Source organism: Toxotes jaculatrix, chromosome 6 (genome assembly GCF_017976425.1).
Source record: "Toxotes jaculatrix isolate fToxJac2 chromosome 6, fToxJac2.pri, whole genome shotgun sequence".
NCBI classification, from domain to species: domain Eukaryota; kingdom Metazoa; phylum Chordata; class Actinopteri; family Toxotidae; genus Toxotes; species Toxotes jaculatrix.
In genome coordinates this window covers 3,435,711-3,458,109 of record NC_054399.1, presented here as the reverse complement: position 1 = coordinate 3,458,109, position 22,399 = coordinate 3,435,711, and the positions used below count along the sequence as shown (strand labels likewise).

Here is a 22,399-nt window from a genome sequence, read left to right as displayed (position 1 = left end):
GTCCATTCACATTCATACATTCCACACCTACACAGCCTGATGTTTCACAATGGAATCGTTATATTTGTGTGTTTGTTGTTTACAGAGCCCACACTGGAAGGAGGCCCAAAACATTCTGAAGTTGGTGGTGTCTCGCTCGGCCAGCCTCGTTGTTCCAGATGACGTGCAGCGCTCTTACAGCACGGAATCGTGTGGCTCTCCAGAAATTGCCTTTACACGCATATTCAACAACTCTTCCAAGGAGCTGCCGGGCAAGACTCTGGACTTCCACTTTGACATCTCAGAGGTCAGTGTCTGCCTCTGTATCTGCTCTCACTCTGGTTTTTCATAGTGCAGTAATCTCAGTGTTTGCACTTAATGTTCATTTGCGTATTTTGTATGGCTGCTACTTTGGCCACGTCTCCCTTGCAGAAGAGACTTCCTGGTTAAATAAAGGTAAATAAATAAATTGCTAACTGTTGTTATTTGACTTTATAGACCCCAATCATAGGGCACAAATATGGCGATCAGCGCACTGCAGCAGGCCGGAATGGAAAGCCGCAGGTGATTGCTGTAACTAGGAGTACCTCCTCCACATCATCCGGCTCCAACTCCAATGGTCTGGTGCCAGTAAGCTGGAAGAGGCCTCAGCTCTCCCAGGTACCTGCTCAAACAGACACAATGCTTCCAACACAGTGTACTAATTCAAACCAGAGGGTGGGAGGCAGCACTGACTCAAGGTGAAGCTTCACCAGATCTAGCTCTAATCCATCTTTTGGATCTGATATATACTCACACTGATCGATAGAGCCAGCTGAACCCTTATCTTTACAGAAAGTTCACGGATCTCAGTGAAATACACAATCAGAAAAAAAGTACAAATCAGAACAGAAACACATTGTGTTCTTTTTTTTTTTTTTCAGCCATGCTATCTGTGAACGCACTCAGGCATAGAAGCACACTGATTTTCATAATATTACATTGTGGTACAATATTCCCATTGTGACAGGAACATAAATCCAAGCATTTGCTGTTTTCTGTTTATATCATGGACCACATGTTGCAGTTGTTTGAACAATATATTTACAAATTATTTTGTCCAGACAAAAGCCATAAACACAACAAATGGTTTAATAATGTTAAAAAATTGTCTTTATTTCGAAGGTGCTCTACACAAATGTACAGACATTAAAGCGCTCTGAGACTGGTTTTGCCATTTTCTGTTTGTGTTCTTGTTACAGAGAAGAACCAGAGAGAGACTGATGAATGTCCTGTCTTTATGTGGCCCAGAGTCTGGCATTCCCAAAAATCCATCTGTAAGACTCCTCTCCTACTCTAAAGCCTCAGACAAGGTCTCTGTAAATTCACTGTTAAGAATACTGCTGCCGTTCCCGTGTTTTCTCTGTGTTGTTGTTAATTTGATTGTGATTGGTTTAATTTTTGTTTGAGTGAGACTTTCCTTCCTTCCTATACAGGTGGTATTCTCATCCAATGAGGATCTGGACTCTGCAGACCAGCAGACCAGTCTTATTCCCACAGTGGAGGAGGTGGTCAGAGAGGAGGAGGTGCAGGGAGAAGATACGGGCAGTGAGCAGCAGTTTGGTGTCTTCAAGGACTTTGACTTCTTAGATGTGGAGCTGGAGGATGCTGAGGTGAGACTGTACAGCAAATTTAACACACACAGCTTCAAGGCGTCTGTTCAGGTCTGAAAAACTGGAAAGTGTATGAAAAGCTCTGTGGTAATTTTCTGATTCTGAAAAGATAATGAACTGAAGGAAACGTGGAGGAGATAATGGTGGGTTAAAAATATGAGTGTTAAATACATAAATTGCTTTAAAAATATTACAGTTTTCAAATCCACTTGTACACTCAGTTGTGTCACTCTTCATCTCTACTCTTGACCATACTATAATGTGTTGTGTTGTTCCAGCTTAACGTCATTTGTCTTGTGTGTCGAACTGGCGTCTTATTTGTCCTAACTGCTGTAGTAAAACGATGTGTGTTTTGTTGCTGTCCTAAGTCTACTAACACACTTATTCCTTCTCTTCTCTTGCCACAAGGAGTTGCAGGTAAGTGTGAGGGGCGGACAGCTTCTTAGAGATGCCGTTCTCTGCGGTGCCCTGGTCTCTGTGTTGTCACCAGATAAAGTGCTGTAGTAATTCTTGATTTGAAATAATTGCTGCTGTGGTTGTGAACCCTTTACTTTTATAGTTTTAGAGCGTTGCATCATATACCATCCCAAAACCTGGAGAAAAATCATCTCACCCGTTCTCATGCATTCATATAGTTTTTTTTTTTTTATTTTATTTTTTTTTCTACGTTGTGGAATGTCATCTGCATGTGTTGTGTTTTGTTTCCTTGTTTTGTAAAAATCTGCCCCAAACCCTGCTGCTATGTGCCGTGTGCCTGACTGCTTTTGTCCCGGTTGTCCTGCAGGGGGAGAGCATGGACAACTTCAACTGGGGGGTGCGTCGTCGCTCCCTGGAGAGCATGGACAAAGGGGACACGCCGTCTTTGCAGGAGTGCCAGTACACAGGCAGCACACCAAGCCTCAACCTCACCAACCACGAGGACACAGATGAATCGTCTGAGGAGGAGGTACTGAGTGCTAGCCAGATTCTCACCCGCTCTGGCCTTGTAAGTCTCACTCTAATCAGGGTCCCCACCCCCTTCCCACCCCAACCCACCATGCTCCTCACACAGCCCGCTGGCATGGTGTGCGTGTGTATGTGTGCATACTGAGCTGGACCTGCTGCCAGTGTGGACAGGGGCTAGATGCTTGCTTCTTCGCTGGTGGTAGATGCCCCCTTCAAACCTGAGCCCAGTCCCTCTACCTCTGACTGCTAGATTAATGCAATTCTTCTTTCTTATATTTGTTTTTATTTTAAATAGGTAAGTACAGTGTAGGAAAATTAAAAAAAAACTTCACATTGACTCAAGGTAAATCATTGATAATTGTTAGTTTTATTAGATGAGAAATTTGATATTTTTATAAGTGAATAAAATTCCAGTTAAAAATATAAATCAATGTAAAATATAACGAGTGTTAGAATTCAGAATAACAGCATGTTCCTTTTGCGTTTTTAACTCTTCGGCTGCTCAACTTCAACTCTTCTTTGCTTTGTTTTGCTTTGCAAGCGAGATCTTATCCAAAGCTGCTAATAATAATGTCATTAATAGAAATGCTTTACCTCAGTCAAATGGGGATGCTTTCTTTCTCTCCTCTTCTGCTCTTCTTGGTAGTGCATGGTGAGAGAATGAGCTTTTGCCTCTAGTGGACATTTACTGCAAAAATGTTTCTCGTCACCCGGTAATATATTGTAAAATTAGAAAATGAGCATGCAGCATTAATGTGTCGTTTAAACAGAATCTTGGAAAAGTAATAATATTATTGACGTTGGCATGATCTTACTTTTTGCCTGATGGAATTTTTAAGGTGTGGAACTAACTCTACATGATAACAAGCACATAATGAACAAAATGGCCAGTTGATTCTAAACTAAGCATCAGCTCTGGTATAATTAATAATAAGAGTTAATTTTATACTAACGTTTTAAACCCAGCGTATCAAGTATGTTAAGGTTTAGTGAGGGATCTATTTGCCATGGCAGCAGAATGTTTCTACCACGTTACCATATTGTTGAAATAACTTTTACACATTAACAACATTGAGAACTTTTCCTAAAGTAAATCTTGTTCAGTCAGTTTGTTGACACCACCTCAGCCCTTAGTGTACTTTTAATAAAGGTTTGCATCGAGCTAAATGATGTCCAATCCAGTCTGTATCGTGTTTATACAGGGTCTCAACAGTGAAGCTAACTGGTATGTTTCTTCTCCAGCTTAACAGTGACTCTGCCACAGACGACACTGCGTCCAACCATGTGGACTCTCTACAGCAGTCTCAAGAATCGTCCAGCAGCGCACTGACTGAGGAGGCAACTGTCCTTCCCTCCCTACCCTCCCTTCCTCAGCTGGATAGCCCCATTTTGGAGATGGCCCACTCAGACAGCACCAGCAGCCAGCTGCCTGAGGTGCGATCAGTTGGGAGCAACAATAAAGTGTGGTGCACGGGTGCTTTCTAGCTTGTCTTTTTCTTTGTGCTCAGCCTTTTTCTGCTTTTGCTGTATTTTTTGGCTTGTCTGTCGCTGAGACAGAGGATCAGCTACCTTCAGGGACTTTTGGATGGGGTAAAAGTGCTGGTTCTGTAATTGAGTCGGCCTGCTCTCGGGTTGAGGCATTGTGGGTTTGCTCTTGCTGCTTCTGACTCCCTCTGCCACTGCTTGCTTTGTTGCTCTGGGTGTGGGTGTTGAAGGGCTAGCTCTTGCTCCCTTAATAGCTATGCAGTCGGGCTCGCTCGTGTGATTTGGGGAGAGATTAAAACAAAAGCTCACCTCAGGTCAGCTGTTACTGCCCACCTACAATAACACAGCATCTGACCATTCCAACTAAATCCACCATTAAAAACTTGTGAAATGGACACCAGCTCCTTTGTCTTCGGCAGACGCATGCGTGAGTATGAGTCCATTACAAGTGGTGTGTTAACTTTAAAAGTGCAGCTAACTGGAAACCAGTGGTGCTCTAGCCAATTAAACTCCTTTAATTTGCTACCATATTAACATGCCATAGATTTTCTTGTGATGAACAGCTTTGCTATCTACTGCTACTGACATTTATCACTTGTACTAACAAGGGTGAGTATATTATCTTGTCCTGATTTGCATTTGAAGACACAGCGTGAGAATTGCAGAATTTAAGTCAAAGAGCCCTGTCTTTTACCTTCAGATATAGGAATTGTCTTGGCTCATACATATATTTATAAGTAGGTGTTCCTACCCCTTAATGACAGCTCTCCATACAGAGAACTGAATGCAACTTTCTAGGAATTCGATCTAGCCGATGGTCTCAATATCATTCCAAGGACATCTCCTCCATCACAGCCCCGGCTCTTAGTGTAATGAGCCTTAGATAAAACCATCAATACTCTTACTCATTCCCTCCAGGATGGCCACGACCACTTCTAAAAGCTTTCTGTAATATAGCTGCTGTCTCTGTGATGTACTGGCTGCCTGCCACACTCAGCTTTCTTAATGCATTAGACTTTTAAATAAAAAAAAAAAAAAAGACAAAGGAAAAAAACAAGTGCTCTTAATTAGAGCTCCCTCTCTGTGCCGTCTCCTGGTATATTCCTCCTTTATGTTTACATATGGAATTTACCTGAAACTTCCTGTGTCTCAGTCAGACACTGTGACTGGTTTGGTGTTAATGTAATCAAACATAAATCTGTTCAGTTTGGATTATAAAGCTGGAGCCTCTCTTAGGGTCCGCCCACTGTTGGTTGCTGATGTGTAGTTACCGAGTGCAAGTCATAAATCAGTGCGTTCAGATGTAATGTGCGTCAGACTGCATACATCTCATTCACCTGTTGTCCTGTCGCCTCTCACTCCCTGTCATTTTACCACGACGCTACGGTTTTATTAGCATCCAGGTCAAGTTTTTAAATGCGTTTCAGTGATAGATTGATATTGGCTCATGTTTATCGATTCTTTTTCTTTAATTTCTCATGAGAGACGTTAGCTTAAAGAGTGACATAAAAATCAGTTTCCAAGATGTGAACATCCTGAAAAGCTCTGACTCTACGGTCCCTCTTGAATAACAGAAACTCGTATGTACTCTTAAGTATAGGCCATAGCACTAAGTACAGGCTATATAAAGGTTAAACAGTGAATTGGTGTTCTCCAGTTGACTTTAAGAGATGCTGTTGTCATGACGACTAAGTACTTTAATTGTAATGTACAGTGTGTTTTCATGTGACCAGTCATCCACCAGCCTGCACCTGAGTACCCCCATCTGGCTTTGCTTGTTACAGGATGCTGTAAGCATGACTGCAGCGGACGAGCTGAGCAGCAGCGTGAGTGAAGACACGGGGTTTTGCAGCGCCCCCCCTCTGCCCTCTGACCCACCAGAGCTTTGTGACCTCCCTGACTCGCAGGATCCTCAAGACTCTCAGGACACCCAAGAGACCCAGGACCCTCAGGAGGACCTGGATCCGGCCCCCCCTCCCCCGCTGGCCATAGACACTCCGCCGGGGTCCCTCTGTGAAGAGGAGTCCCAGACGGTCCTGCCTCTCTCGCTGCCCCTGCCCATGCCACCAGAGACAAAGCCGGATCCAGATCCAGACCCAGACAGCACCTGTGGCTCTGTGTGGGAGGAAGATGTGACACAGGCCTTGAAGGAGCTGGATGAGCGCTGCGAGGAGGAGGAGGCTGACTTCTCTGGCATGTCCAGGTAAGTGGACCAGGACCTCTCTGCAAACGTTTAACAAAAACATGCGACTTTTTGGGCCTCATTTGATAAGTGTGGCAATGGTTTAGCTCAGCAGGAGATTGATTTCTGATTGGTCCATCACATTGTCAGTCTCAATATCTTTGTAGTTAGAGACCAATGCAGGTTTACCTCCTCCAAGGCTTACCTCCTCTCCTCCTACGCTGAAATACTCCCTGTGGTAAAACCTGATTGGAACTGTCCACCTAAGACAGCAAGGTCTTTAAATGGAACTACATGATTTTAAATCATCATTTTCAGTTTTTGTTGCGATAAAACATCATATCTGTTGATCATAGAATAGTTTAGAGGTGGTTGTTTATGAAGGTTTATGGATTACAGCACATCGCGTGGCTGGCCTCTGTGAGATGCAGCCTTTTTAGATGGGATGATGGGTAATTTCTTCTTTGGCATGGGTCCCTTGTGGGCCGGGACTATGAAGGTGGGCCAGGGTGGGCTGGCTCCAGTCCATTTCTAAGCATTTCCTCTCCAAGGTGGGCCAACTCGATCTGGAGGACGGCTGTAAAGTTAACACATACACGCACATGGACAGTCACTCATTTAGCCTGTTACCAGCATTCATCACTGTACTCAAGGTCTTCCACTGAACTGAGTCCCACATGATTGATGGGCAAATGTGTGGAGTGGAGCGTACTTTGAGTGATTGTCTGTGAACGGCAGGACACTAAACAGCGTAGTGGTCTTCTGTGTGTGAGAGCTTGCATGTGTGGGAGAGAGAAAGACAAAAACAGCTCAGCAACATTTGACAGCTGTGAGGCTGGGAGCTGGCTCTGCTTTGCTGAAATGCGTGTATGTGTCAGTGTGTGTAGATGCCTAGCTTGTATAGAGCTCTCTGCAGTCCTGTGTGGGATGGGAGTGCAGTGCGCTAGTGCCGTTAGCAGTTGCAGCACAGACGTGCTGCAGACAAGGGGAGAGAGTAAGGGAAAGAGAAGCGATAGTTCGGGTGAGGATGAGGACGGAGACCCTTTCCGCTGCAGCGCTTGGCAGCGCAGGCTTTAGATACTTATATTCTGTCTGCCTCTTCAGACTGTTTGGTCCGACTGGCCTGTGAGTATCTGCTGTATGTGTGTGTGTGTGAGTGTGGGAGAGAGAGAGAGAGAGAGAGATGTTTGCATGATGCTAAAATGCTAATAGCTCATATGTTGTTATTGTGTATGAGCACTGCAGTAGATTAGGGCTCTCAGTATACTGCGGTTAAATCTGCAGCGAGGGATGCAGATGCAGCGATGTGAGGTTGTTTACCTGCAGCAAGTGACGACGAGCATGTGTGTGTGTTTACATTTGTCCTTCGGTGGAGACTGAGGGGAGTGTGGAACATGTCGGACTGTAGCTTATTGGCCCCTCTGTGTGTTTCAGTCAAGATGAAGGTGACGCAGACTGCTTCCCAGAGATTCAGGCCTCTCCGCCCCCTTCGCCCTTCCTCTCTGCCATCCTGGCAGCATTCCAGCCTGTTGCCTATGACAATGAGGAAGATGCTTGGCGTTGCCATGTCAACCAGATGTTGTCAGATACAGATGGCTCCTCTGCTGTTTACACGTTCCACGTGTTCTCCCGACTCTTTCAGGTAAACGCCTGTTTGGATATTTATCCTTTTTTGGTTGGCTGTTCTGCTCTGTATCTGTTGCATCTACTGTCTTGTTTACCAGTGAACCTTCTCAGCAGGATTTATTCTTTCTTTTCCTTTTTCTTTTTTTTAAATTTCTACATCCTTGTTTTAATACAGAGCATTCAGAGGAAATTTGGCTCCATTACACATGCATCTGTTCGATTTCTCGGGGAAAGGCTCCAGCGAATGGGCAATCAGTTCCTCAGCTCCCTGGAAGTCATGACGTCTCGCTCTCAGTGCCCCACTGTGCTGCTGGACGCGGAGACGGTGAGGTTGCGCTGCATGGTTGCCTGCAATCAAACTGATAAATTGATTTACTGAATACGATAAGCTGAACGTTTATGTGTGTCCTGCTGTAGATATTTTTGTGTCATGTACTGTGTACGTATTGGGTGTTGTTGTGGGTTAATGTATGTGGTGTCCTGTCTTGCTGTTGTAGCTGGTCTCTTGTGGACTGTTGGAGACTCTGAAGTTTAGTGTGCTGGAGTTGCAGGAACACCTGGACACCTACAACGCCAAGAGAGAAGCAGCAGAGCTCGTAAGTCACCGCGCATCTTCTGCACTAATCACATCTGCTTTCCCATTCTCTCTGAACCTTTTCCCTAAGACTGCCACAACTGCAGTTTTAGCTGCTGTGTTAGGATGTGTGTGTGTGTGTGTGGGACTATACTTTCCAATAATGCCATCTCATCTCAAGAGAGATGAGCTCAGGGAGCATGTGTAAATTGCCCTTTATGCCTGTATCATTGCAGTATGGAAGACCAGGAGGACATAAAGACAAATAGCTGATGCTGTACTCGATAAGCCCCAGTATGTCTCATCAGCAGGGCAGACATTGAATCAGTGTTGGGTATGAGTAGATTTAGCCGCCGTTGTCTGCATCACTAGTGACATCCCCTTGCTGAAGGGATAAAAATAACCCTCGGCACTCCTAAATCAGTTATAGGGAGCCAAGCAGGAGAAGCTGTGAGAGGCGGGAGGGAAGATGACGGGGGGGAGGGGAATGAGGAGAAGAGATGAGATTGGAGAGGGTTCTGGGATGCAGGGGTGCTAATTGAATGAGACGGCAGTGGTCCCTGGAGGGCTAGATACTATCCCGTTCTCTGGAACAGGCCTCCTTTAATTCACTAAGTACAACACTCTTATTAAATCTCCTCCCTTACCAGCCTTTATTATATACGTACACGGATGTAGATGCATATGTCCAAAGAAGAAAGAACAGCTCTTGTATTCTTCTCTTTCACCTCATCTGTATATGTTTTTTTTTCCTCCTCCTGTCACATGTCTCACCCATTCCTGTCCTCACCCTGCAGTGGCTGGACAACTGCAGGAAAACATTTGGGGACAAAGACAGCAACCAGCGGCCCAATACTCACGCACAGGTACGAATGAACACCTACCTGTTTGATGACGGGGGATGTTATTTGTCATTTGTGTTGATCAGTGTGACTTTTAGGAATCGCAGAAGAATCGTTCAAGAATGAAACCGAATGTGAATCTTGTAACCAGTGAGGTCTCTGCATTTAGAGTTGAAGTCCAACTGAAACTAAGTTGAATGTTTGTTTGTTTGTTTGTTTTTCTGCTACAGCACACATATACTGTGTAAATCTCATGATCTGCGTTCTGTTCAGAGGGAAAAAATCAGAAACCAAAAGGGAGAAACTTATATTTTGTATTTTATGGTTTCATGACGACACCTGCTGTATAGCTAATTAGTTCCTCAGCTGCAGCTCACTGAATAAGATGTAAACTCACAGCGTACGTTTGTTTTCTTGTTGCCCTGCTGGTGCTCAGCCTGCGAGCTCCTGTCAATCAAACACAGACACTGACCCTGATGCCCCTCCATAACCAGCTGAAACAAAAAAGATTTTTTCTTTTTGTTCGTCTAACAATAAAAAAATAACTTTATCTGTGGCTGCAAAAAGGGATGACTAAATGTAATTTCAGTTGGACTTAAATAGAATGATGAGAGATGAAAACTTACAGACAGACATCCCTGTCGTCCTCTTGCAACTCAGAGTCTTTGCATGGTCTCTCTCTCTCTCTCTCTCTCTCTCTCTCTCTCTCTCTCTCTCTCTCTCTCTCTCTCCACATCCTGGAGTGGTTGACACGTTCACTTAGCTTGAGCTCCTTGCACAGATCTGTGGACTTCATGCTCACAGCTTCCCTCTGTGTTTTCCACCCACTGAAAAACTGTCAGGTCGAAACATATGGGCAACACGTTCAGACGCCTTTTACTCCACTTACACTACCTTCGTCTCTCTGCTGCCTCTTTACCATGTCTTTTTTTTCTCCATCATACATGCTCAGTTTCTCAGAGTACAGGTTGCTTAAAGGTTTCTGTTACCGCTGAAGTGAGCTCACTCAGCCTTCCCTGACCTGTGTGAAAGGGAGATGATAAACCACCGCTCGTTGCCCGTCAGGTCACTGTGTCTCAGCTGAAATGTTAAAGCTCACTAATTCTTGGTCTTTCTCTTCTTCTGTTTTGTTTGTTGTTGTTTTTGTTTGTATGTGTGTGTGTGTGTGTGTGTGTGTGTGTGTGTGCGTGTGTGTGACCTGCTCACCTTCTTGCTTAGCAAATGGAAAATCTAGCAGTAAGTGGTTCTCATATTATAGACTCTTTAATAATCATGACGTCCGGATAAAACACTGACCATCTCATCTCTCTGTACATACCTGCGCTGTCGACATCCACAGACTGTGCTCTGCAACCATCCCCATCCACATCTGTATCTCTGTCTCTGCCTTGATCGGTCATGCAACCCAGCTGAGCTCCCCCATCCACCCAATCATAATCCGTTCTGTTCCCCCCTATCCTGCAGTATATGCTTTTTTTTTCTGTTGCTGCATCTGGACTGGATAATCAATGTCTTAACCCCTTTGTACTGCACACTGATTTTGTCTGCTGATAGATGAAGATGTGTGTTAGTTAGCCATGATTTCAGAGGGGGCCTGTTGCCCCGGGTTACCAGTGGGAGAGGATGGGTGGAGAGATCAAACTGTTGTAAGGTGTAGATTACTTTCATTTTGCATGTTTATTTTTCCCACATCTGTAAAAATCATCGTTTTTTTTTTTTTTTTTTCTCCCTCCGTGTTTTCCTGGATTAGGGTCTTCATGTTTGGTAAATACCCACTTCTTTGGGTCATTCATGTAATCATCCATAGCTGGTCACAGTGGCCCTCAGGGAGCGTTTCAAGTGGTGGTGATGGACACTTGTCTGACTGAGATCTCATGAGTAATTCTAGTAGTAGCAGACCCACCTCTCGCTCCATGGCTCGAACCGGACGGCACCTCGCTCTGGGCCGTTTTTAACCCTTTCATCTACTCCCACGTCTCTAACCCAGGATTACCCATCTGTCTGTCTAATCATGTGATCATCAGAGTCATTTCAGTGCGGCCTCGGCAATTATAAACTGCACGTAAATTCTGTTTTTTTTTTCCTGTCTCTGCAGGAGCTGGAGTTATGTCGCAGGCTCTATAAGCTGCACTTTCAGCTGCTGCTGCTCTTCCAGGCCTACTGTAAGCTCATCAGCAGGGTGGATACTATCAAGAGGGAGGCAGAGGTGAGACCAGCACACACTGGATTTGGTTTTGGATGACTGCTCCAAAATGAGCTGGATGTGCATGATTACGGGTTTAGGTTTGTCTTAGGTTTGTCTGTCTCATCTCTGTTGTCAGAGGAACACGAACAGACACTGCATCATGTTGTAACAGCACTGTTTTCCACTGGTTGTTGCCTCACTGTCTGTTTCTCATGAAAATGTATTAAAAGTTTTGTTTCACATTGAAACGACACATCAGTTGCCAGTAAGTTGTATTGTAAGATTCAGTTGGTTAATGACGGTTGATGGTTAATGTCTTCTTTTAACCACAGGTTAGATAAATAATCACTGCTGGATCTGTACTGCAGCCAGTCCCTGTCTGGGCTGCATCTTGATGGAGCTTTAATTAGATTAAGTACCGAATGAAATTAAATAACTACTCAAATGTTGTGATGGGTCAGCTATTTCAGGTAATATTTAATCAAGAGCTTTATTTTGCTGACTTCCTGGATAGACTTGGCACACGTATGCTGTTTTATGCTGTGCACATGATACTGATATATTCATGTCTGTGTTTCTAAGGTGACCAACATGTCTGAAGAGCTCACTATCCTGGAGAACTGTTTAAAGGAGGCCGAAACAGGAAGTGATGCTCAGGAGGACGTTTGTATGTCAGACGCTGCTCAGACCAACACAGAGACGGCCATCCAGTCACTGATCGAAACTCTGAGATCCAGAGACTTCAGGTCTGCCCTCACACAGGTCAAAGTCTTCAGGTAAGATGGACGAAACAGTTCCAGCTCCATCTCTCAACGGAGACACGAGTCAAACTTAGAGTTTTCAGCTCTGAAACGATGAATCAGTTAAACGATTAGTCCAGACAAAAATGATTTTTCAGGTCACAGTGTCAGGATATTGCAGCTTTTTAAAAAAAATTTTTGTAATTAACGTTTTAATAGGTTTTCTTTTATACAGCATGTTTGACATCCGTTATACATGACGTATGTGTTAAACAAGTATGAGCTCTCGTTCTGAAAAACATACAAAAAAGAGAAAACAAAAACAAATAAAAGTAAAACAATAATAAATAAATAAATAAATACATAAGTAAAAAAAAACAACAAATAACTAAATAAGCTGATAGATAAATAAAATGGTTAAATTAAAGCAAGTAGTTTTAGATAAGTAAATCTAAATGTGACTTAGAGACAAATAGGCCAAGAAAAGTGCAATCGAGGCAGTTTCACTCTTCAACATATATGTACCTCTGTCGTCCACATGTTCTCTTATGTATATCTATATATAAACATACAAATATACATACCTACACACTCCTTTATGCACGTATACACACATGTACATACACACACCCCCACATACATATACAGACACACACACGCTGATATATATACACAGACATACATGCACGTACCTACAACTTTAGCCCATGTCTATCCATGTCCGTGTAGATACATGCACCTCCATAACTTCAAACACACATACTTATCCATGTCAACTTTATACTTTTTTTCCCCAAATTTCTGCTTTTCTGAACTAAACACAAACAGGGAGTGATCTTTCCTTACTAATATAAATATTAGTTTGTAAAAAATAAAGTCTGGTCTAAGGGACGTTACATAGTTAATCCAATTTTCCCATTAGGAGACAAACCGTGTTAGCCACTTAGCATTTAGCAGTATATTGACCTGAGTCCTGAGGAATACATCCAAAAAAACAAAATCTGCTCTCCAGGGGTATTTCACATTTAAAAATGTCCTGTAAAGCAGTGTGTATATCCCTCCAGTAGTCTTTAATAATGGGGCAGTCCCAGAGGACATGACAGTGGTTTGCATTTTGGTTTCCACAGCTTCTCCAACAGACGGGGGGATTGTTGGCGTAGTGAGATTTCTGGTGTAATAAAGTCTCTTATCTTTTGCAGCCAAACTCTGTCCATCTCTGTGAGCTGGTACATTTACACTGGTGTCTCCATATTGTTTTCCATTCTTCCTCAGATATAATTATCCCTCCTTCCTTCTCCCATTTTAACACAAGATGAGTGTGTTTTCTCGAGTTTTTCTTGAGATCCAAAAGCCACAATCAGGTTTGTGCTCAGACCTGAACCTGGTTAACACGGAGGTACCAAGGACTGCAATGCATGCTGGAAGCACTTCCTCTGCGTGTACTAAGCTCCACCCTCCTTTGTCTTCAGGTCTTTGTGGCCCAACGACATCTTTGGCAATGAGACAGATAATGCAGTTCAGACCCTTCTGCACATCTACTTCCGTCACCAGACGCTGGGCCAGACGGGCTGCTTGGCGGTCGTGGGCCCCAGCAGGGATCTGTCTCAGGCTAGCACTCGCCTCATGGAGCTCAACCTACAGATCCGTGAGGCTCTGAGTCAGGCGCAGGCCTGCCAGCCCCACACCACCATGGTCAGCACTGGACTGTGAGCCTGTGGTACTGTGGACTAGACTGGACAAAAAATTACCCCCCCCCTCCCCCTTCACTCTCTGCAGACCTCACCTCTACTGTAGAGAGAGGGTGGACTGTGAGGGGCTTCAGAGGAGGATGAGAGAGACTCCACCTTTAAAGGGCTAAAGGATGTGTGGGAATAACTGTGACTCTTAATATATATTATTACATGTATGAATGCTTAAAGCTAATATCTTTTCCCAGACTAAGCCAACTTGCAAAATTCAGTTGCAATAAGTCATGCGGTGGTGTGCCTGGGAACGAATAAGAGAGGACACAGTGGGATGATTCCTTTTTTCTGTTTTTTGTTTCATGATTTTTTATTTTATTTTTTTTTTTTTTCTGCTTTTTGCTGGATCTGACCCAATGAGCATATCGTGCCGACCGGTGGCCTCCTCCAGGCCTGGGCTGGGAGATGGTGTCTGTAAGCATGTGAGACAGTCCGGAGGAGGTGTCGTATGTGTGAGGACACACCGTCAGGATTCATGAGCAAACACAGAAAAACCTTGTTTAAAAAAAAAAAAAACAAACAAACAAAAAAAAAGTTTTCCAAAGCATGCTTGAAAGAGAAAAGCACTGCAAGAATATTTTTTTGAGAAATGTATTTTTTATTAGAGCTAACATCCTAGGTTGTAAATGTTAGGATATTTAACATGTAATTGTAACCCTGTGGGAAACGTTTGCCTTCGGGGAGTGTAAAAAGAGAAATATATCTGTTTATTGATCTGCTTTGAGAGGAGCGTCCCCTTTAACAGGTCTTCACGCAAAACTCACTCTTAAACCAAATAAGTAGCTGCCTTTAGAGACTCTTGACTGTGTGATATATATTGGATATTCTGGTATACGCTCACACACACAAATGCATATAATTGCACACAAGTGCAGACTGGCTACAACTCATTGTGGAAACATAACTTATTTTACTCTGTATATATTTTAGAAAATGTATAGTGTAAAACCAGTATTTTTCCCTTGTACTTTTGTGTAATGCACTGTTCATCCGAGTAGGATGTATGTATAAAGCTAATGTGATGAGAGAAAGCCAAGACCAGATCTGAGTCATTAATGATCCGCTCCACCTTCGTCATCCAATCACACAAATTTCGAACTTTCCCAAAGGCTGCCTTGGTTGGTGGTTGTGGTCTTCCGACGGGGGTCGGGGCTCATTTGGGACAAGCCACCTGTCTGCCTTTGTGATGGTGATGGCATGGGAGATCTAATGTAGCCTTTATCTCCTGTTTGACTGCACCAATCCAGCCAAGCCACATCATATGCATTCCTTCTCTCCACTGTGATCTTTTTTTTGTTAGCACAGCTCCCCGACATAGGCCCTGCTTAAAGCCTCATGAAGGGGAGGCTAAGGTTTGTGTTTGTCCATGTAGGTTGATCACGCTGCAAAGCGGCGCTCATCCTCCGCCACATTTTGATCCTGTTTTTCCGTGGGGGAAACGGCTGCCATTGAAGCTGCGCTATGCTTTCAGAATGGCCCTACTTGCTGCTGTGACTGCAGGACATGAATTATCTGAATGCTTTCTGGAAATCTTGTCATGGCACATTGTAACAGTCACTGTACTCATTCCTCAGAGAGCTGACCCCCCCCCACCCTTCCCCCCTGCTTGTCTGGTACATTTGAATGCTGTTCTTAATTATTTAATGAATATGTTATTTACCTGGAAGATGTTTTAATGTAGAGGTGCATTATACTTTTTTTTTTCTTGTTCACTCACATACCAGCCTTCTCTCTGGATAAATAAAAACCTAATCATACAGTATAAGCTTGGTTGTAAATTGTTAAAATTGTTCAGTGCTTTGCAAGCATGTGGAGTAAAACAGTATCAGATGCTTCCTGATTAAACAGGACTTAGATTCAAAGTACAATTAAGGAAAAAGCTTGGTGAGAACAGCATGAATTTGTAGTCTGTAGTTCTTAATGATCACTTCTTGTCCCCAACACAGGAAAACTGGAGGTGAACTGGAACAGTAAGCCTCGGTCCAAGTACAAGCAAAGTCTGTCTAAACTTTTTAATTTTCTATTGATCAGCTACAGGAGTCAGTTTGAGTTTAATGCAGCTACATTAAGCATCACTTTGACTGAAAGAACATCTTACACAAGGTAATGACTTCAGTTCACTTGAAGCATATTCATCCATTTTAAATTGCGTTTCCTCTATTTTCACTACTGACAAGAAAAGGTGCTTCAGTACAGAGTGCATGGTAGCCATTTATTACAATGTAAAGTCCGTGATTCTTACCATCAATTTCATCAACACAAAACAGGCATGAAAGAAAGTATTAAACATCAAATATTTATATATATGCTTCACATCCAAGATGCCATTATTGTATCTGTAAATATGGCACTGGCCTGAAGATTCTGCCCCCGCCCCCTCCCCACAGAGGACTTGTACTCATGTGTTACAGGCAAAGTTCGGTTGAGATGCTCCTTAAATGATGTATTTGAAGCTGAAAGTGCTGTCGCAGGAGAGCCGCTTGCCTTTGCATCTGCCGCACAAGTCCTGTCTGTGGGGCCGTTTGGGGTCAACGTGGCGTTGTGTTATTGCACAGGAACAACGTGCTTTGTTGCAAGTCTGGAAAAAAAAAAGGAGGGGGGGGGGGGGGTCAGGGGGTGTGAGGTTAGCAGTGATACATGGGATACCTTCATTTACAGAACAGGGCAGAGAAAGGGCTTACGTGACATGTGATGTCCTCAACACGGTATGGGTTGAAGTCCTTCTGGCATTTCCTACAATACTGCTTGAAGTAAACCTGGAACACAGTACTTGAGTTAGAACAGGTTTTTCATACTGTAGCTTTGAAATGTCATGTCACAGCCTATTCAAGTGTGTGTTTTGGGCACCAGTACTACAGTTTAACACAACCTTTCAAAACTACATATTATTTAGACAAAAGTCTCTACCATAGATTACACTGAAGTACTAACTTCTGTACTGAAATAAGTTTCATCCTGGTGACCCCTGATGTTGTGCGATTATTGATAAATGACTGAATTTGGGTGCTTTAGGCGCTCACCTTGTTGGTGCCCTGAACACACCACACATAGGCACTCTCCCATCGCAGATTGCATTCTCTGCAGTGATAATATCCGTACTTCTGTTCCAGGAACTGATAAGACAAAAGGTGACTGAGTTTGTTCACTCATTAACTATTAAAACCTTTTTGTTTAAAAAAAATAATAATAATTTTTCAGCTCAGCTGATCTCAACCATCCTCATGCCATGCCAGCACAGTTGTTGTCATTGCTTAAAATATTCACCCCAAATTAAAACCGGTTAAAAGTAATAGTAATTTTGAACACTTCATAATCAAAGAGTTGGTCAGTTGGCACTGGATTATAACTTAATAGTGACTGACATGTTTTATTAACAAAACATTTTCAAATTAAAATGTATTTAAAGTTTTATTTTAACTCATATCCGAGTAGCTTAAACTCTGAATTTCATTTAATTTGTTGTCCTTGTTTATTTTATAGAGAATTTCAGCAAATAACGATGTGGAGTAGAGGCCACGCTGCTAGCATGACATCGTTAGCCTAACAGGTGACGTTAACTTACAACTTTGACTGTAGATGTAGTTTATAGTTTTTAAACTGTTGTATGTAAACAAATGTAAAATCCATATTGACTTTCTCCATCTTGAAGCAAAGGCCCGCTGAGCGCGTGAGTGAACTCACCTGGAAACGCACGCGCGCCTTGCCCTTTGACCCCTCTGCGGTTGGCTGCACGTCTTCGCCCTTCACCTGCTTGGACCTGAGATTCTCGCGCTGGTCCGGGATCTTAGCGGCCTTTCCGTCCTCAACAGCCTGGGTATGTTCGCTCCTCTTCCCGTTGCTTTTGCCGTCGGAGTCGGGCGGTTCACCGGGCGGCACTGCGGGCTGCGCCTCGCCACCGGCGGCCTTCTTAATGTTGTTGTTGTTGTTGTTGTCGTCGACCAGGAAGGAGGTAACGCTTCTGTAGGCGATGGGTGAGTACACAGCGAGGGTGCGCGGGTACCGCACACCGCCCTTCGCCTTGGGGGTCCCATCGCCGCCGGGCGTCACGAGCTCCTGCCTCCTTTTGCGCCGGAAGTCCAGCTTCACGGACAGGAGCGTCCGCGGGCCGATGGAGCACTGCACCGAGGCGTCCCTCTTCGGGTTGACCTGCACCGCCACATCTTTGGTGTTTGCCTTCCTGAGCCTCGGGGTGAGTTTGGGGTTGATCTGAGATAAGATGGACTTCAGCTGAGCGCGCTGCTGGTTGTTAAAGGCTTCAGAGGCGTCGCCATAGCGGGAGAGGTAACTTTTATATTTCCACCCCGCGTCTTTAGGTCTGGGGTATCTGCCCGTGTAAGGGTTGTAAGATGAGTAGAAATAGCTGTCGACTGGCTCGTCACCGTACGTTGCCATGTTGTTCAACCATCCGGCGCTGACAGGTGTAGCTATTTAAACGATTGAGCAACACGCGCTCTCCATTAGGCCTAATTATGGTCAGGTGTGGGGGAAAAAAAATCAGACACGTGACGAAGGTGTACGAGTTTCAGTTTTCGTCTCTGTACACGTTTTATTTTATTGATACAGTTTGTTAATCATATGCACATATTGTACATGAGGTTCAGACTCAGCTCCGTTCATGGAGCTCAGACGCTGATTGGCACTGCTCTGCTGGAAATCTGCACGTGAATAATTCTGATTAGTTTGTCAGATGTTTTTAGTCCCTCTTAGACACACACACACATAAACACACACACATGCACACACTTTTTAAAAGCACTGAGACTAACTGCTGCCTTGCTGCTTTGATGGTGTGATGATCAGCACAGCAATGTTTTCAAACGTCTGTGTTTTTTTCCCATAAATACATTAGACATGAGTCAGGCATGTTTACGTTGAAGGGATGAATGGATAAATGAATGAATGAATGAAGCACCCTTTTCAGCAGTCATTCTGAGATTTCCCTGCATAGTCTCTTTTCTTTCCCAGGACTTTCTTTATGAATGACACTGATCAATATTATGAATCAACAAGCAGCTCTTTCTCTTTTTTTTTGCACATTAAACAGGGGTTGGATCAGGAGGACAGGGGTCCAACATGATGGTGTTTGGGTCACTCACTGTCACAGCACCATAAGATGAGTCAAAGTCCTCATCATCGTGAAACCTTTGATATGTTATATCCGTGTCCTCGCTGTCCCCCATCCGTTCTGGTTTGTGGAGGACCTCCTTCCTGTACATCCTGTAGGCCAGGATGAAAACGCCGGCCTCGGCTGCTTGGAACAAGGCGTACAGCAGAGGGAACATGTACATCCCTCCCATCAGCTGAGGGGGGAAGGCCAGCTTCAGGATGGCAGTGCACAGCTGCACGTTCTGGCAGCCGGTCTCCAGGGAGACCGACCTGCGGCTGTTGGGCGGCAGGTCGAAGAGCACGGCCAGGCCGTAGCCCGCGGCGTAGCCACACAGAGGCATAAGGACAGCCACCACGTAGACAGAGGGCGGGATGGTGGACAGCAGCTCCGGCCCCAGCATCGCTCCAGTCAGGATGAAGAGCATTACAAGGGTGACGAGCAGAGACCACAGGGAGACCTGGAAAGACACAGTGTTTGAGGATGAGGGTGATTTACTGAGAGGTCACCTTCTGCCTGTCGGACATCCTGAAAGAGGATCCAGTTCCTTGCTGTTCTGCAGGTTTCTCCCACTTTTTTCCCATTAAACAGCCTTTTGTGTTTTCAGTTTTTCATCATCTGAACTAAGGGGACCATAAGGATAAGGGTCTCACATGTTGTCAAGACTTTGGATTTTGAGTCAAATAGTTAAAACTGACTTGAAATTGACTTTTGACGTTTTAAACACAGGGCTGGACTCTGCATCAGGGCCCCTCTGCTGGCTGAAGCTACTGTCTACTGGAACTGATGTGTCCCTCCCTCACGTGTGGCTTTTATAAGAACTGGGAGGGAGGAGCTCTTCCTGTCACAGTGCCTCTGATGTCACTCTCCCCTCGGTCAGCATCCCCCCTCTCCTTGGTGACAGACACTGAAAATTACGCAGTGCGCTTTTGCGCAAAGGTAGTCAACTTAAGTACTCGATGCATAAATGATGCAAAATTGAATTCATTTAACGGATTAAACTCATTCACCGGTTGCAAAAGTAACTTTGACAAATTGTTCTCAACTTACCTTTAAAACAATGTCGGCCACGCGCGTGTAGCGGTACCTGAGCATAACTCCCAGACCGATGGGGATGAGAGTGCTGCACAGGGTCAGGATGATGGCCCCGAAGGGCATGAGGTTGACCACAGGTGTGTTGATCCAGGCCCGGCTGTAGATCCACAGACACAGCGGCATCAGCACGAGCGCCAGCAGAGTGGACGATATGGTCATGATGATGCTGCGGAGAGGAGAACAAAGATCGGAGAGCAGGATGGATGAGATCATCCGTCACAGTGTTGGATCACTGTAGTTAAGTTTGGCCGAATATATAACTTTATTTAAGAGTAAACTTTACACCAGCGCCTAATCTGCAAAAATAATAACCAGTGCATTTAATCATGTTACAGCCTCAGCTGATGACTCACTGCGTGTTGTGTTTCTAGATCTACCTTAGATTCATCTCTCCGTGCACCAGCAGAGACATGATGTTCGACAGGTTTCCTCCGGGACAGCAGCCACAGAGGAGAACAGCCATCGCTGCCACATCATCCAGAGAGAAGGCTAAAGCCAACAGAAAGGCCACCAAGGGCATGATAACAAACTGACACACCAGGGCCAGCAGCACCCCGATGGGTCTGCGGATGTGTTCTCCAAGCTGGCTAACCTCCACCGTGCAGCCCAGTCCCAGCATGGTGAAGCAGAGGACGAGTCCCACAAATACATTGATTCCGTGACTGAGCGGGGAATCCCAAAAGGCAGGCATCAGGTGAGAGGATTCCGTCGGCGGCGCGGCCAGAAACTCCGCTCCAGCGGCAGTTCTGAATGCGCTGCCCTCAAGAAAGACGGCACTGCTGGCCAAGCCCAGGCCGGCCATGGCTCCATCCTCCGGAGAATCCACAACTTGCCTTAAAGTGTCCGACATAAGAAAGTCTATCGGGGCAGCTTTTTGCGCGTCGCCACCCAGCAGGCTGGAGTTCTCCATGGCGCAACAGGAGGACAGAGAGTCTCCACTGTGGGCTTGTGTCTGTAAGGAGCCCGTGCGTAAAATGATCCCCCTAGTGGCGCGCTGTCACTAATAAGAAAGCGCGGAGGATCCAGTGGTCAGAGGATGTGATGGAGACATGGCACTGACAGTCTTAAAGCGACTCACTGAGTCAGACCGGTGCCACGGATTGGTTCCCCGATAGACGCACATAGCTGGAGGGGAGTCTGCACACGGTCCCAAGCTTCAGCCAGAGTGGACGGGGCCAATCAATAACGCCCAGGCTGCCCTTTTATACCGAGCCGCGCTCCGTTAAAGGACGAAGGTCCCGAAAATATCAATCTATTTATTACATATTGGCAGTTTTCCATTTGGAAAATTACACCCGGCCCGACAGAGGCTGTTCTGCCTCTCACATTTCTGTAGATTTCTAAAGGAGATCATTCAGGCCCGCGGAAAGTGAAGCTGTAGTGAAGACAGCTGTTTGTCGAGGTTGAGTAAGCGCAGCCTGCATGAGTGAAAACTGTGCTCATCTTTGTGCTTGTGCAGCAAACTATGAAAATCCACCTCCCCGTTTCTTTTGTTGGCCCTGCTGCTTCTTTCATGAAGTATGTGCATTACCCGCCAGTCTTCATCTGAACCGTCTGAAGCTGTTTGATTCAACCTCATCTGAGGTTTAATAAATGATTAATTAGAAGCTTCATTATATCTTAACCGATCAGGGACTTTATCACTGATTACACTGTAGAGTTTAGATAAAAATATAATGTGAACATTTTTTATGTAGCTCAGATACAGTTGACCAGTGCTGAAATCTTTTATCAGTATCAGCAGTAAAGGTCCTCATGGTGAAGCATGATCCATTAACCTCTAAATATGATATTTTTTATGATATTCAAGTTTCACCAAACAGAAAAAACAGAGCACTTCGATGCTTTAAGCCCCTGCAGTTAACCCTCAGATGCAGAACTGATCCTGCTGTGGACTAACAGAACCCACAACCTTGTTTTTCATATGTAAATATGAAATTCAGTTTGCTAAAGTCAGTGCAACAGTTTCTTAAAACATCATCCCAGTATTAGTCTCTTCTCATTCTCTCCTCTGTAGGACAGTAATGCATCATTTTCAGTACAGCATCGTCTCGACTGTGTTAAAGAACCTTTGTATTTGACACGTGTGTGTGTGTGTGTGTGTGTGTGTGTCTCTGCAGCTCACACACTGTGAACCTCAGAGAGAAACTCCCCGGTGTCACACACAGAGGAAGCCGAGTGTCCAGAGAAAAGAAATGCGCTGACGTCACACGTGTTCAGGGCACTGAGGCCGGAGTGGGATGGGACA

The 22,399-nt window shown here is 44.6% G+C and overlaps 3 protein-coding genes across 17 annotated transcripts in view; 1 reads left to right on the top strand and 2 right to left on the bottom strand.

The window, feature by feature from the left end:
- fryl (furry homolog, like) overlaps positions 1-14,529 on the top strand; it is a 58,904-nt gene extending 44,375 nt beyond the window's left edge. For 8 of the 15 annotated variants that reach the window (XM_041040154.1, XM_041040155.1, XM_041040149.1 and 5 more), the window contains 15 exons: positions 86-286; positions 478-639; positions 1,221-1,331; positions 1,455-1,631; positions 2,416-2,616; positions 3,819-4,010; positions 5,846-6,264; positions 7,678-7,885; positions 8,045-8,194; positions 8,367-8,465; positions 9,241-9,309; positions 10,504-10,521; positions 11,381-11,491; positions 12,053-12,246; positions 13,680-14,529. In XM_041040154.1, the coding sequence (XP_040896088.1) occupies positions 86-286; positions 478-639; positions 1,221-1,331; positions 1,455-1,631; positions 2,416-2,616; positions 3,819-4,010; positions 5,846-6,264; positions 7,678-7,885; positions 8,045-8,194; positions 8,367-8,465; positions 9,241-9,309; positions 10,504-10,521; positions 11,381-11,491; positions 12,053-12,246; positions 13,680-13,920 (2,553 nt within the window). In that variant the 3' untranslated portion in view covers positions 13,921-14,529. The remainder of the gene's footprint in view (positions 1-85; positions 287-477; positions 640-1,220; positions 1,332-1,454; positions 1,632-2,415; positions 2,617-3,818; positions 4,011-5,845; positions 6,265-7,677; positions 7,886-8,044; positions 8,195-8,366; positions 8,466-9,240; positions 9,310-10,503; positions 10,522-11,380; positions 11,492-12,052; positions 12,247-13,679) is intronic. The other 7 variants (XM_041040150.1, XM_041040157.1, XM_041040144.1 and 4 more) reach the window with 4 other exon arrangements.
- Positions 14,530-15,967: 1,438 nt separating this feature from the next.
- Positions 15,968-18,374, bottom strand: zar1 (zygote arrest 1). Its single transcript, XM_041040626.1, has 4 exons — positions 17,634-18,374; positions 16,973-17,065; positions 16,634-16,708; positions 15,968-16,530 (listed from the first exon to the last, which is right to left on the bottom strand). The coding sequence occupies exons 1-4, from the start codon at positions 18,342-18,344 to the stop codon at positions 16,387-16,389; spliced, it is 1,023 nt and encodes a 340-aa protein (XP_040896560.1). The 5' UTR covers positions 18,345-18,374; the 3' UTR covers positions 15,968-16,386.
- A 614-nt stretch (positions 18,375-18,988) lies between these two features.
- On the bottom strand, positions 18,989-21,061 carry slc10a4 (solute carrier family 10 member 4). Its single transcript, XM_041040776.1, has 3 exons — positions 20,529-21,061; positions 20,107-20,317; positions 18,989-19,516 (listed from the first exon to the last, which is right to left on the bottom strand). The coding sequence occupies exons 1-3, from the start codon at positions 21,059-21,061 to the stop codon at positions 18,989-18,991; spliced, it is 1,272 nt and encodes a 423-aa protein (XP_040896710.1).
- Between the last annotated feature and the right edge of the window lie 1,338 nt (positions 21,062-22,399).

Coding starts and splice junctions, on each gene's coding strand:
- zar1 (XM_041040626.1), bottom strand. CDS start 18,344: ATGGCAACGTACGGTGACGAGCCAGTCGACAGCTATTTCTACTCATCT. Junction 16,709..16,972: donor GTGTTCAGGGCACCAACAAG/GTGAGCGCCTAA, acceptor ACTGTGTTCCAG/GTTTACTTCAAGCAGTATTG. Junction 16,531..16,633: donor TTGAGGACATCACATGTCAC/GTAAGCCCTTTC, acceptor TTTTTTTTCCAG/ACTTGCAACAAAGCACGTTG.
- slc10a4 (XM_041040776.1), bottom strand. CDS start 21,061: ATGGAGAACTCCAGCCTGCTGGGTGGCGACGCGCAAAAAGCTGCCCCG. Junction 20,318..20,528: donor CACGGAGAGATGAATCTAAG/GTAGATCTAGAA, acceptor TCCTCTCCGCAG/CATCATCATGACCATATCGT. Junction 19,517..20,106: donor TGGCCGACATTGTTTTAAAG/GTAAGTTGAGAA, acceptor GTGTCTTTCCAG/GTCTCCCTGTGGTCTCTGCT.